This window comes from Silene latifolia, chromosome 7 (assembly GCF_048544455.1).
Source record: "Silene latifolia isolate original U9 population chromosome 7, ASM4854445v1, whole genome shotgun sequence".
In the NCBI taxonomy this organism is placed as follows: Eukaryota; Viridiplantae; Streptophyta; class Magnoliopsida; order Caryophyllales; family Caryophyllaceae; genus Silene; species Silene latifolia.
In genome coordinates, this window is record NC_133532.1 from 116198126 (window position 1) to 116211879 (window position 13754).

The following is a 13754-nucleotide window of genomic DNA, read 5'->3' on the forward strand; positions in this document are numbered from 1 at the left end:
ATCACCAAAAACCGGAAAAGAACAACATCAAAATTCAAAATCGGTACAAAAACGCAAAATACAATTACGAAACCCTAGAATTATGCGAAAACAATAGAAAATGTAATTTAACAACAAAAACACGACAAATTGAACTACATAATGAAAACGATTGAATAAGTTGAAGAATAGACACACAAAAGACTAGAAATTCAAGCAAAGAAAAATAAAAATGAAGTTCAAAAATAAACAAAAAATAGTATAATAAGAGGAAACGATTAATTACCTGATTGCAAAAAACTGAAGATAAAGACGAAGTAGATCTATTGAGCGCGAAGAACAAGCACGAAATCGCTCTGAAAACGGAGAGAAATTGAAGATGAAGAGCACGAAATAATTGAAATTGATTATCGGACGGAGGTTTTTTTGTGTTCGGCTTTTAGAGGAGAAGAAGAGAGAGAGAGTGATTTTTATAATAATGAGGAGATTGAGAGAAAAGTGGGGTTTTATAGCTTGAGTAAGTTTTAATCTCAGCCATTCATCTTAGATTAGATTAGTGGTCCAGATTTAGAGGGGTAACTCACCAAACATGACCCAACTCATATGATCCTAGTTCTATATATATATATATATATATATATATATATATAGAAGAGATCAAGTGAGTCCATCCAACCTCATTGAGTCCCTAAGTCCTCTTTAGGGCCATTGAAAAGATGAGATGGGAGGTTGAGATTGAAGGGAAAAAGTGGGGGATTAAGGCTAAAATTAGGGATTAATGCTAATGTCAAACACTCTCTCTCACTACCTCACTAATCAACCCTTAATTTCACTATAAAACCTTTCTTTTTTCACTCACTTCTCTCTCATCTCACACAATTATCCTCCCCTCTCATCTCTCTAAAAACCAAAAAAACTCAATTCCTCTAAAAAAAAACCAACAAAATTCAAAAACCAAATAATTTAAAAAAATATTCTCCCTCTTCCTCACCAACCCGACTCCACCATCCACCTCCACCGCCACCCACCCACGCCCACCAATCCACCGTCCAACTCCACCGACAACAACCACCCTTTTTCTGCCACCTCACTTCCTCGCAACAAACACCACCATCCCACCATTTCCTCTCCTTTTTTCCCAGATCTGAGACGACCACCACGCACCACCTCCACCATTTCCCGTCGCCTCCTCCAACAAAGGCAACAACCACCATTTTCCGACCCCACCACAGCAACACCTCCAACACCCACCACAACCCGACACCACCAACCACGCCCCACCGCCACCTCCGTGCACTCGACATCACCACGGCACCAACCACCAAACGAGATCCACGACTCCACCATCACGGCCAACTGTCCAAACCACCCAAAAAGCTTACCCCCTCCTCGACAACAACACCAACACCAACAACTCCAACCGCCATTAAGAACACCCCCAATGACAACCCCGGATCCGCCAACACCAACACCTCTCGTCCTCGCGCATGGTCACATCGTCGCCCTCCACCACCACAACTTTTCTCTCTTTCTCTCTTTTTCGTTTTCCATTTTTTTTTTAAAGATCTGAGAGTTTGGGTTTAGTTGTGCATTTGTGCATTTGTGTGTTGTTCTGTTGTTCATTTTTCTTTTTTTGTGTGTTTTTTTTGTGTGTACAGATCTGAGAGTTTGTGTTGAGTCGTGTATTTGTGTTTTTTTTTTGTCTCTTTCTCGTTTTCCTTTTTTTTTTATTTTTTTTTTATTTTTTTTCTTATTTGTGTTGAAAGACAATTACCACATCTTATTCTTAGATCTAAAAAATATATAGTAGATTATTGAAAAATAATCATATTGTCATGTTTTTTATTATTAGATCTAATAAATATATTTATTTTCAGATTTACACTCGTATTCTATACATTTTTGTCAGATTTACACTCCTAATTCTTTAAATTTACACTTGTATTTCCTCACATTTACACTCGTTTTTATTTAAATTTACACTTGTATCTCCTCACATTTACACTCATATTTCTCTTAAATTTACACTTGTATCTCCTCACATTTACAGTCGTATTTCTTAACATTTACACTCGTATTTCTTAACATTTACACTCGTATTTCTTTACATTTACACTTCTATTTCTTTACATTTACACTCGTATTTCTTAAAATTTACACTTGTATTTCCTCACATTTATACTCATATTTCTTTAAATTTACACTTGTATTTCCTCACATTTACAATCTTACATTTACACTTGTTAAAATTATATAAATTTGCACTCATCTTTTGTGGACTAAAGTTGGTGGTGGAGGACGACGGTGGTGGTGTTTGTTGGTAGCCGGACTAAAGTTTTACTCGTAAAGGATCAAAGTTGCATTTGTAAAGGACCAAAGTTAAACTAAAAGGACGAAAGTTACACTCGTAGACCTTCAAATTTACACTCTTAAAATGTTACATTTACACTCGTAAAACATCACATTTACACTTGTAAAATGTTAAAATTATATAAATTCAAAATTTTCGTCACAAAAAATCAAATTTACACTCTAAAAATGTTACATTTACACTCGTAAAACATCACATTTACACTTGTAAAATGTTAAAATTATATAAATTCAAAATTTCCGTCACAAAAAATCAAATTTACACTCTTAAAATGTTACATTTACACTCGTAAAACATCACATTTACACTTGTAAAGTGTTAAAATTATATAAATTCAAAATTTCCGTCACAAAAAAACAAATTCACACTCTAAAAATGTTACATTTACACTCGTAAAACGTCACATTTACACTTGTAAAATGTTTAAATTATATAAATTCAAATTTCCGTCACAAAAAAATCAAATTTACACTCTTAAAATGTTACATTTACACTCGTAAAACTTCACATTTACACTTGTAAAATGTTAAAATTATATAAATTCAAAATTTCCGTCACAAAAAAATTAAATTTACACTCTAAAAATGTTACATTTACACTCGTAAAACTTCACATTTACACTTGTAAAGTGTTAAAATTATATAAATTCAAAATTTCCGTCACAAAAAATCAAATTTACACTCTAAAAATGTTACATTTACACTCGTAAAACTTCACATTTACACTTGTAAAGTGTTAAAATTATATAAATTCAAAATTTCCGTCACCAAAAATAAAATTTACACTCTAAAAATGTTACATTTACACTCGTAAAACTTCACATTTACACTTGTAAAGTGTTAAAATTATATAAATTCAAAATTTTCGTCACAAAAAATAAATTTTACACTCTTAAAATGTTACATTTACACTAGTAAAACATCACATTTACACTTGTAAAGTGTTAAAATTATATAAATTCAAAATTTCCGTCACATTTACACTTGTAAAACTCATACAACATTACATTTACACTTCTGAAATCTAAAAGTCAAAACTGATTAATTAGGGGCTAGAGAGAGAAAGAAAAATTAATTAGTGTGTAGAAATTTGATTAGTGGTAAATTTTTTTGGTAATTTTTAATCTCAACCATCCATCTCAATCCAACCATCCACATTTTTTTCCTTTTCTTTTTAAAGGCCTTTAATCAAATTCATCTCAACCTTCTATTTAGTCCATCCAATGGCCCTTAGAGGGACTTATGGACTCAATGGAAGTGGTGGACTCATTAGATCTTGAGTCTATATATATATATATATATATATATATATATATATATATATATATATATATATATATATATCATATCGTGGAGTTAATGATATAAACTCTTAAGAGTTCTCTAAGACAATGTTTAAGAGACTCAGAAGGTTTTGGGTTGGTATTTAGGTTCTAAGGATACCTTCTATTTATAACCATATGATCACCCACCTTATGCTAAACTTTCGATGTGGGACAATTCTATTATTTATACGTAATATATTCACCACACCAACATATTTTTCAATGTGGGACAAATAACATACTTAGAAATACACCATCTTTTTCGTACATAATTCGACATCTAACCCAGGTTAATAATAATGAGCAAATACTATACTCCCTCGATTCAAGACCAAATACAACATTCCTTTTTTTACACTATTCATGAACGAATAGAATCTTTACGATTCCTTGCAATATGTAAGATAAAATATGGCCATGTGGGATCTTATTTGATTCACCTACAAAGTACAATGAGAATATCAAACTTTAAATTTTTTATAATGTAAACTTAAAGATATTTACGTTGTAATTTGTGTCTTGGCAAGTGTGTAAATAAAAATGTTGTATTTGGTCTTGAATGGAGGGAGTACTATTTATTAATATTCGCACGTTTTTTTTATAATATTTTTTTGGCAAATGAGATGTATAAGTTTTTATATAAAGATTATAAACATCACTTGAATATAATACATAATATAGAAACAAATATGTATATATCATACTGTGAAGATAATGATATAAACTTCTTAAGAGCTCTCCAAAACAATACTTAAGAGACTCAAAAGGTTTTTGGTTGGTATATAGGTTCCAATGATAACTTCTATTTATAATCATAGGATCACCCACCTTATGTTAATCTTTCGATGTGGGACAATTATATAATTTATACGTATTATAATCACCACACTAACATTGTTTTTCAATGTGGGACATATAACATATTAAAAGAAGTACACCGTCTTTAATACTCGTATGTGCAAATCATATGAAATCTATACTCTAATGAAAGCATTTTTTGCCACGAATCTAATTATATTATTTTCATAATTTTTATAACGATATTTTTTTGCCAGATGAAATGTCAAAGTTTTTATATAAAAATTAGAAATTTCTCATGAATATAAAATAGGAAATATAGATATTATAATAATTAAAAGATTCTCCACTTTATTTTTTATGTGGAAAATATTATTTATGAAACTTTCCTAAATTATTTTTTGATAATGTGGACGCTCTAGAATCGCTCGAAAAAACTCTCTTTTATGTATATATATAGATTTTTGAATAATAATCGATTTTCATTATTTGTAATAATAAAAAAAGGCTCGCACAAAAATAATTTAATCTAAAAGTCCTTTAAATAGTACACTTTTTTTTGGTGCGTATCACTAACATTATAACGTACATTAGAACTTATTATAAGTACAACTAATTTATATAAATATCTTAAATCTCCACTATACAAGTCAAGCTCACAAATATCCCGCTTTAGCTCTCTAATGTCGTGCTTTAGCACGGGATCTCAACTAGTTCAAGAGTAAAGTCCATACACGGCCCAAAATATTCGTAACACCTTTTTTACAGTCTACATCATGGCCTTTTTTTGCCTAATGGTTAGCCCACACCCTTCAAAAGGTCGGGTTGGTTTGAGTCAATGAGCTTGGCCATTTGCTCGGCCGTTTAATCACCCCTAAAATAACTCATATCAGGTGAATTTATATAGAACAAAACTAGCATGTAACGTCATTTTATATCACTAAAAACATAAATCGAAGCAAATGTAGCTCTCAGACGAGCTAGGACATGACCCAATTCAAATTTCGATGTTCCTTGATTCTACAAAAACCGAAATATCTAAGCCCAAATAAAAGGAATTCAAGTAATTGGCAATGAACTCGTCTCTGAAAAAATAAGCGATAAAATCACGTAAACACATTGTATCCTTGAGATTTACTATTGTACATTCACTTATAACTTTTTTTAACCAAAAATTTGACTTACCATAACTCGTATTCACTTGTTTAGAAAATGACGGTATTTTTCAAATTAATCATCTCTACGAGAACTACAATGTGAAAAAAATTACAACAAAATTCACAGTATAAAAAGAAACTCATTTATTAGCAATAAATAACTAATTTTTTTATTAAAAAAAGGATAAATTGCAAAATACTACCTATTATAGTTGATATTTTTCAAAATACTACATATTATATTTAGATTTTTAAAATACTACCTATTAAGTTACACATCTTCCTAAGCTATTATCTAATGACTGGGCTTAAGACTTAATTCCTCATTAGGAGGTGATTTTCATTTATCCAATTAGTTTTTAAAATGGTCTACTAATTATACCCTTACTAATTTTACCCCTTTCTTAAAATTTTCTTTTTCATCTTCATCCACCCACAACTCCTTTAACAGCCACCACCATATCACTCCAAGTGGTAACTATTAGTATATCACAAACCACCATTCCAAACCCCCTCCCACCACTGCATTCTCACCGTTGCCACCATACTCAATCACCTTTCTTCACTATAACCTCACCATGGCTCGTAACTTCAACTATGACACTTTCTTAGCTCGTCATCGTTGCTCCAGAAACCGTAATCCTTAGATCTAGGGTTTTTATTGGTGGTGGAGGGGGTTTCATAGCTGGAGGAAATGTCTTAGATAGTGGGGGTGGATACTTGTGGCGATTAGATGGGGTGGTTTGTGGGTAGATGTGGGACTTGGGTGGTGCCGTAGTGTTGGATTAGGGTGGAGACGGTGATCGGTGGTGCGCATGACTCGATTAGCGTGATAACGAAGGCGAACTTAGGTAGTGATGTTGGTTGTGGTTAATATAAAAAATGGTGTGATTGGGTGATGATGGTTGTGGTGATGGCGGAGGCGGTGGTGATTGGGTGATGGTGGTTGTGGTGAAGAAGATGATGTTGAGTGAGTGGTCAAGAGGGGTAAAATGGGTATACCAAAGTAATGTAAGAGTTTTTTTATTATTTTACACTAATTAAGCTCTAATTTAGGTTACTAGGTAGCAACTTAGAAATAATTGTAACTTTGTAGGTAGTACTTGACAAAGAAAAGTATAATATGTAGTATTTTGAAAAAAATTAACTATAATGGGTAGTATTTTGAAATTTGGCCAAAAAAAAAAGATTGTCTTATGGTATAAAACCATCTTATTTTTTTATATTCAAATGAGCATACTATGTCGTGGTAAGAATCGAACCCCTAACCTCACGGTTGAAATAAAAGAGTTCTTATGCCTTACCCAATCCAAGGTAAGGGTAGATTACCAGCCTTTTTAAATATATATATTTTTTGGTTCAGATGAGCGCGCTATATCGGTAGAGCTGGCTATCAGCACAGGTTGACCCGACCCGGCCCGGACCCTGCCCGTTATTTTATGCAACTTGGCCTGGCCCGCCGTTAACCCTGGCCTGGCCCGGGTCCTGAAATTCCAGCCCGGTCTTGGCCCGCCATTTTAGCAAAAATAAAAAATAAAATAAAATAAAATGGTAAGGCCCGCCAGCCCGGCCCTAGCCCGCCTCGGGTCCTGGCCCGGGTCAAGAATATCCCAGCCCGGCCCAACCCGGCCAAGCCCGTCCCTTCCCCGTGGCCCAGGTTTGACCAAGAGAGCCAAGCCCGGCCCGAGTACAAGTCTATATATCAGGTGAGAATCAAACCCTTAAATTCATAATTGGGGTAAAATAGTGTTTACCACTTGAAATATCTATTGTTAATTATCTTTGGTGATATTTATAGGTGCTTACCAGCAAGCTATATTTTAACGTAAAGTACTCCCTCCATTTTTCTATATATGACTTTCTCACATTTCGAGACACACACTTATTTCTTCAATATCTCTCAGACTATATGCTTAAATATAGTGATATGTATACTCATATGAAAGAGTTTTTCATAAGAAATTTAATGGTATAATTTTTATAATTTTTTACCAATTATATTTTTGTAAACATTAAAGTCAAAGGTTCACTTCAAAAAAACAAAACGTCATATATTAAAAAATGGAGGGAGTATATTTTAATTCCAAGTTCCAAAAACGACAAATTTGATGAAAAAACGACCTCTCATGAATCCCAATTCGCAAAGTACACAAGAGTAGAGTCGACTGTCGAGTGTCCTTAATAAGGATAGTCCAAATTACTTCATCCAATATTTGTGTTCAACTTGATCTGCTAATCTTCTCTACTTTTTTCCATCAACTAACTACACTGTTTCATTCCTCCGCCGCTTTTCAAATTTCATCAATTAATTGAATCCTGATGCATCAATTATCTAATTAATCAACATAATTATCAAAAATAAGTGATTTTGGGTGATACCCACTTTCAATTTTGCCTCCATTTTGTCAAAATTTCATTTCCCATACTCCCATGAGGTTGGTAATTCTTCCATTTTGCATAATTTATTTATTTATTTATGTTGTATAATTGATTGATTATATTTCAATTGGGTTTAGCTTAATTCCATAGTTATGATTAATATAATGTTTAATTTGCTTATTTAACTAGAACCCATGTTATTGATTTGATCATTAAGCTGATTTCTTGAACTTATTCTCTTGGATTGTAGGATTAAGCTGAATTTCTATAAATTACTTGATCCCCCATTGAGTTAGTCTATTAGCCATCGTCGATTTTTAGGCCCTGTTCTTTTAGACTTCCTACAATTTAGTTCAGAAAGTTTCGGTTCGATAGAACGAGGCTTTAATTTGATACTTGTACCATTTTGTGTTTATATTAATGTATGTTAGTCAGTGATTGGAAATATGTGTCACTACTATGTTTATGATGTGAGTGTACTTTAATTATTTCATTATTAAATATTTTATTAGTGATTGATACATGTAAGATCATGTGTTGTAACACTTGTATGTAGGTTTGATATGTCAATCAATTTTGGTGTACTATATGTTGTCTAATTTATAATGGTTGGGACCCATTTGAAAATGTCGCATAGGGCACCGAATTTTCTATGATGGCCGTGTGTGGTGGATTGATTTGAATAGAGGGAGTATCGTTTTTCGGGAGGATTGAGTAGAAGTGGAGGAAGTGTATAAGAATCATATTCTATCTTTTGCATCAACTTGTGTTTTTGATTCTCTGGTGTCTCATTTGGTTGAATTGGACCAAGTACGCTAATTTATCGTTTTTGCTTTGTTAGTGGCTTGACTGCCACCATCTTGTGCTTGCAATAAGGAAGATGTGGCGATATATACCAAAAGCGTTTTCCAGCTGCAGAAGACTCAAATTTTGTTCAGACTTGGTAAGATCAAGTTCGATTTGATAAACTCTTTCTTACTAGCTTGACTCTTATAGCACACTAGAAGACGTCTTCAGTGTTACTGCTATTCTGCTACTGAAGGATTCTCGTAACTAGCAAGTTTGTTCTTGCTGTTGTTTTCGTTGTGTTTTTTTATTCGGTGCTTTGTTTCCTTTTCCCATAGTGCAGGACACATTTCTTCCTGCGTGTTGCTTAGGTTTACCTTGTCACTTCTCTTGTTAAAAAAAATTCTGTCATGATTTTTTCTGAAATTATAAAACAGATATGAAGTCACTTTTTTATTACTCGTTACATCTTCTGAGAATGGGTTAGTGATGGCAAAGTGCGGACACTTAAAGCCTTTATCTTCTGCATACTTCATTGATCGAAGCCACTGACCGTGTTGTAAAAAATAAGTCGTAGGGGCTTGCTTGAGATGGAGCTAATTATTACTTGATTAATAAAAGCTTAAAAGAAGAAATAGGAGGAGATTGGTGGTTAGTGGTGGTTGTGGAGGGTTGGAAGAGAAGTTGAGGGAGGAATTATTACCCCATCTCGGCCATCTGGTTGTAATCCATTCCCATGGTAGAAGGTAGAAAATAGGTTTCTTAGAAAAGAAGGTGTGCCTATCTTTAAGCACTTCCTGTACTAGATATGCCTGGCTAGGATTTTGACTCTCGAATGGGAAACGTTTATTTACGGGGGAGGTAGGTAACTATTCCGCCTCAATATAGCAACTATTACACTCTCTTTCTCATTTATGTCTTCAACCACCATCAGTTTCCTCCATTTTTATTGGCTGTTTAAGCTCTATTACCCAAGTAACAATTACCTCCATCCCAAGCAAGCTACTAGGTGCATATCTAAGCCTGGCATAGTATTTTGTATGTTAATCGTAAACTTTGGGTACTGGAGTCTTTTTAAGTGCTACATCTTTAATATATTATTATGAATTATGATTATGCTTCGTGTACGCATGTAACAGCCTTGTGGTTGAGAATTTTTTTCTGATTTTTGGCTTCGTCTACATAACTTGGTGGAAAGTCTATAAAGACACGCGCGCGCACACACACACACACACACACACACACTAACTTAGCGACAGAATACTTATCTCAAACAGACCCCTGATTTAAATAGCTGGGAGTTAGGAGAATACACTCTAAACTTTGAATCTTATTTGTATGTTTCGAAGTGAGACAAAAAAAGGCTTGATAGTCTGCTCATGAATCTTTAATGTCCTGGTGTTACAGAAAGCTAACTCATTTATCATCAAAAGGCTACTGGAAAAAGGTACTTTGTGAGACTTCATGAATCGTGACCACTGACCAAATTATAGAGAAATTTTTTCAAGTGTCATAATCTTGTTTAGGTGTCAACTGTCGGACACAGGTATGTGACGTAACATGAAGAGTCAGAGTAACATAGGCTATCATCATGGCTTGCCTGCAGAATGCAGATATTTCAGTTATGTGGAAATACATTTTTTTAAATGAATTGATCATTTTTATTTTTTTTCTGAAAACCAGGTTAATGTTAAGAGAGGATCATATTTAAGTAGTCATGTCAATGCTTCTCAATGTTTGATTGATGGTCAATCAAGAATCTCCATGGTGCATATGTATACAACTGCTTGCTCTAAGATAGTTGAGGATGCTTCAAAAGATAAACCAACTTCTGATATGTTAATTGATTCATTTGGGAGACTGCATACTTACTTGAGGATTTCATTGACGGAACGTTGCAACTTAAGGTGTCAGTACTGCATGCCTGCAGATGGGGTAGAGCTGACTCCTGGCGGTAATCTCCTCTCACAGGACGAGATTGTGCGTTTGGGGAATCTTTTCGTTAGCGCCGGAGTGAATAAAATACGTTTGACCGGGGGAGAGCCTACAATTAGAAAAGATATTGAAGAGATTTGCTCGCGGTTGTCTGAATTTGAAGGTCTGAAGACTCTGGCCATAACAACCAATGGAATTACTCTCGCCAGAAAATTGCCAAAGCTAAAAGAGTGCGGACTTACGTCGTTAAATATTAGCTTAGATACACTAGTTCCTGCAAAATTCGAATTCATGACTCGGCGGAAAGGGCATCACAAGGTTATGGAGTCGATTAATGCTGCTGTTGATCTTGGTTACAATCCTGTAAAAGTATGTTTTTCATATTTCTACATCGCAACGTGTATTGCATACTTGCATTTGTGTCTAATATGTCTTTATATTGTTCTGACTCGAAAAGTTATCGATATTCTCAGGTCAATTGTGTTGTAATGCGTGGTTTTAATGAAGAGGAGATGTGCGACTTTGTTGAATTAACGCGTGAGAAGCCAATCAATATCAGGTTCATCGAGTTCATGCCATTTGATGGAAATGTTTGGAACGTCAAGAAACTTGTACCTTATTCTGAGATGTTGGAGACGGTGGTACGTCAATTTAATGAGTACAGGTTACTAATTTAACATGTTGCACTACCCATTACTTTTTCGACTGTTGATATATCTTTGGTTGCGCTTACACTACAGGTAAAGAAGTTTCCAGGACTAAAGAGACTCAATGATCACCCTACTGAGACAGCAAAGAATTTTGAGATTGAGGGACATTCCGGAACTGTTTCCTTTATTACATCGATGACTGAGCATTTTTGTGCGGGTTGCAATCGGCTGCGAATACTAGCAGATGGGAACCTTAAAGTTTGCCTCTTTGGTGCATCAGAGGTAACGGTCTCGACGTCACTATGGTTTTTGCTTTGCTGTCTTTAAGGCTCTCTCACTTCCTTGCTCAAGATAATTAACTATTTTTAAAAGAAAAAACTAGTGGGCCGTTTTTTTATATCGACCAAATGGCAAACCGAAATCAGAGTCTCGCTTAAAAGAAAAAAGATATCTTGAAGCAAAGCTTGTGATATCCATTCTTTGGTGCTTTTCTAGTTTCAGCGTAATTCAGCCATGGCCTTTCCTTATGGATTAATAAATGAGTCAGTCACTCAATGTTGTGTATTCATTGTGCAGGTGAGCTTGAGAGACCCTATGCGTAGTGGTGCTGATGACAGCGAGCTCAGGGAGATAATTGGAAGAATGGTATGTCGACTCTTTACAGCATATTATCGTAAATCATATTTTTACTCGGCTGAATCATCATCAGACGAGTCTCTAATGTAGGTGAAACGAAAGAAAGCTTCTCATGCGGGGATGTTTGATATTGCAAATACTGCAAATAGACCAATGATACATATCGGTGGTTGATGTTCCATGCTACCTTCTCTCGATACAAATTCTCTCAGGTATGTATTCCTATTTATTGCGAACACCTTGTTTACTCTAGCAATTTAACAGGAGAAGATTGTATATATCTTCGTCCCATTATATCGTCTATCTTTAATCTTGTGATCTGATCATCCAATCAAGTGTCAACGTTAACAATAATTATTCCAAATATCAGTTTAAGTTGACATCGTCCGACCATCAAAGTCAAATGAGATTCATCAAGTCATATAAGAAGAAACTGAGTTTTTATAACTTTTCTACAGCGTTTTTATCTTGCGGAAGTAATCCAAAAACCATGTTACTCAAGCAAGAGGCTCTCCAAGCTTGAGCCTTGTACTTCCTCTCCTTGTACAACCGCATGAGGCTCCTTGCTCCCAAGAATTAACGGGGCTGTGTCAAGTTTTGCCCTGCTGAGAAAAGGGTCGAGTAGTCTTTTTGCTGTATAGTTGTATACCGTAGTAATGTATGTAGATTGTAGACCATATAGGCTGAGCATTCCATGCTGTGCTGACTCCGTCTCCTCTGATAGTTTCTGTATTTTGCATTTTCTATACCATTTCTATGTGCTTACTTGAAAAGTCGATCCAAAAGCAAATGTAGACTCTCAGGGGGATAGAGGGGTATACTGTCGATACTCCATACTTCAATCTTATCGAGTACATTAGTGGATAAAAAAGGCTCATGGAACAGAGTCCCAAAATAAGTCTTCAGATTATCATCCCATCTTGAAATATTTAATCATACTTCTTTTGTTATTTACTCTTTTTTGCATCATATTTTTGTTAAATTTCAGTCGAGAATCCCCAACGGTGAGAGGTTTGATAAATAGCCAATTTAGCAAGTTGTTTGGTTGACAATAGTGAATATTTCCTTTGTCGTGGGCAGAGCTGGCAAGTCTATCCCGGCCCGAATAACCCGACCCGAACCCGAGCAAACCCGACCCGAGAACATTACAAACCGAAATCGAAATCGAAACCGACCCGGCTCGATGATGACCCGAAACCCGACATGACCCGATGACCAGTAACCCGTAACCCGCCCCGACCCGTAACCCGACTTGACCTGATGATCAGTGACCCGAACCCGACCCAGACCCGACCCTATACTGACCCGATTAAATTGATGAATCGACAATTATTAAGCTTAATATTGATCAAAATGAAAGTGATTTTGTAATTAGATTGTTATGTTTGACTTAATAATGGAGTAATTAAACCAAATAATGCTTAAAAACTAAATTTAATGGTCAAAAATTGAAGTAATGACCCGAAATGACCCGACCCGACCCGATACATCATTTGACCCGAAATGAGCCGACCCAATAATGACCCGGCCCGATACATCATTTGACCCGAAGTGACCCGAACCCGGCCCGACCCGATATGACCCGACCCGGCTCGACCCGACCCGACTGGCCCGATTGCCACCTCTAACTCGTGGGTACACCTTAAAAGTTAAGATGATTGGACAACAAGTTTTTCGTTGTGAAAAATCGGGAACGAACTCATTAAGAAAAGGGTGAAAATGGTCTATTTCTAACTAAA

General features: G+C 35.1%; 1 protein-coding gene across 1 annotated transcript; it reads left to right on the plus strand.

Moving 5' to 3' along the window:
- The first annotated feature begins 7721 nt into the window (after positions 1-7721).
- Positions 7722-12950, plus strand: LOC141592655 (GTP 3',8-cyclase, mitochondrial). The gene is made up of 8 exons (XM_074413409.1): positions 7722-8064; positions 8850-8951; positions 10478-11098; positions 11203-11370; positions 11470-11661; positions 11956-12024; positions 12106-12227; positions 12474-12950. The coding sequence occupies exons 2-7, from the start codon at positions 8889-8891 to the stop codon at positions 12187-12189; spliced, it is 1197 nt and encodes a 398-aa protein (XP_074269510.1). The 5' UTR covers positions 7722-8064; positions 8850-8888; the 3' UTR covers positions 12190-12227; positions 12474-12950.
- Positions 12951-13754: the final 804 nt, after the last annotated feature.

Bases quoted from the DNA above. Each gene is read 5' to 3' on its own strand.
- LOC141592655 (XM_074413409.1), top strand. From the start codon at position 8,889: ATGTGGCGATATATACCAAAAGCGTTTTCCAGCTGCAGAAGACTCAAA. The intron at 11,662-11,955 runs GTAACGGTCTCG...TTCATTGTGCAG, and splicing joins GCCTCTTTGGTGCATCAGAG to GTGAGCTTGAGAGACCCTAT. The intron at 12,025-12,105 runs GTATGTCGACTC...TCTCTAATGTAG, and splicing joins GGGAGATAATTGGAAGAATG to GTGAAACGAAAGAAAGCTTC.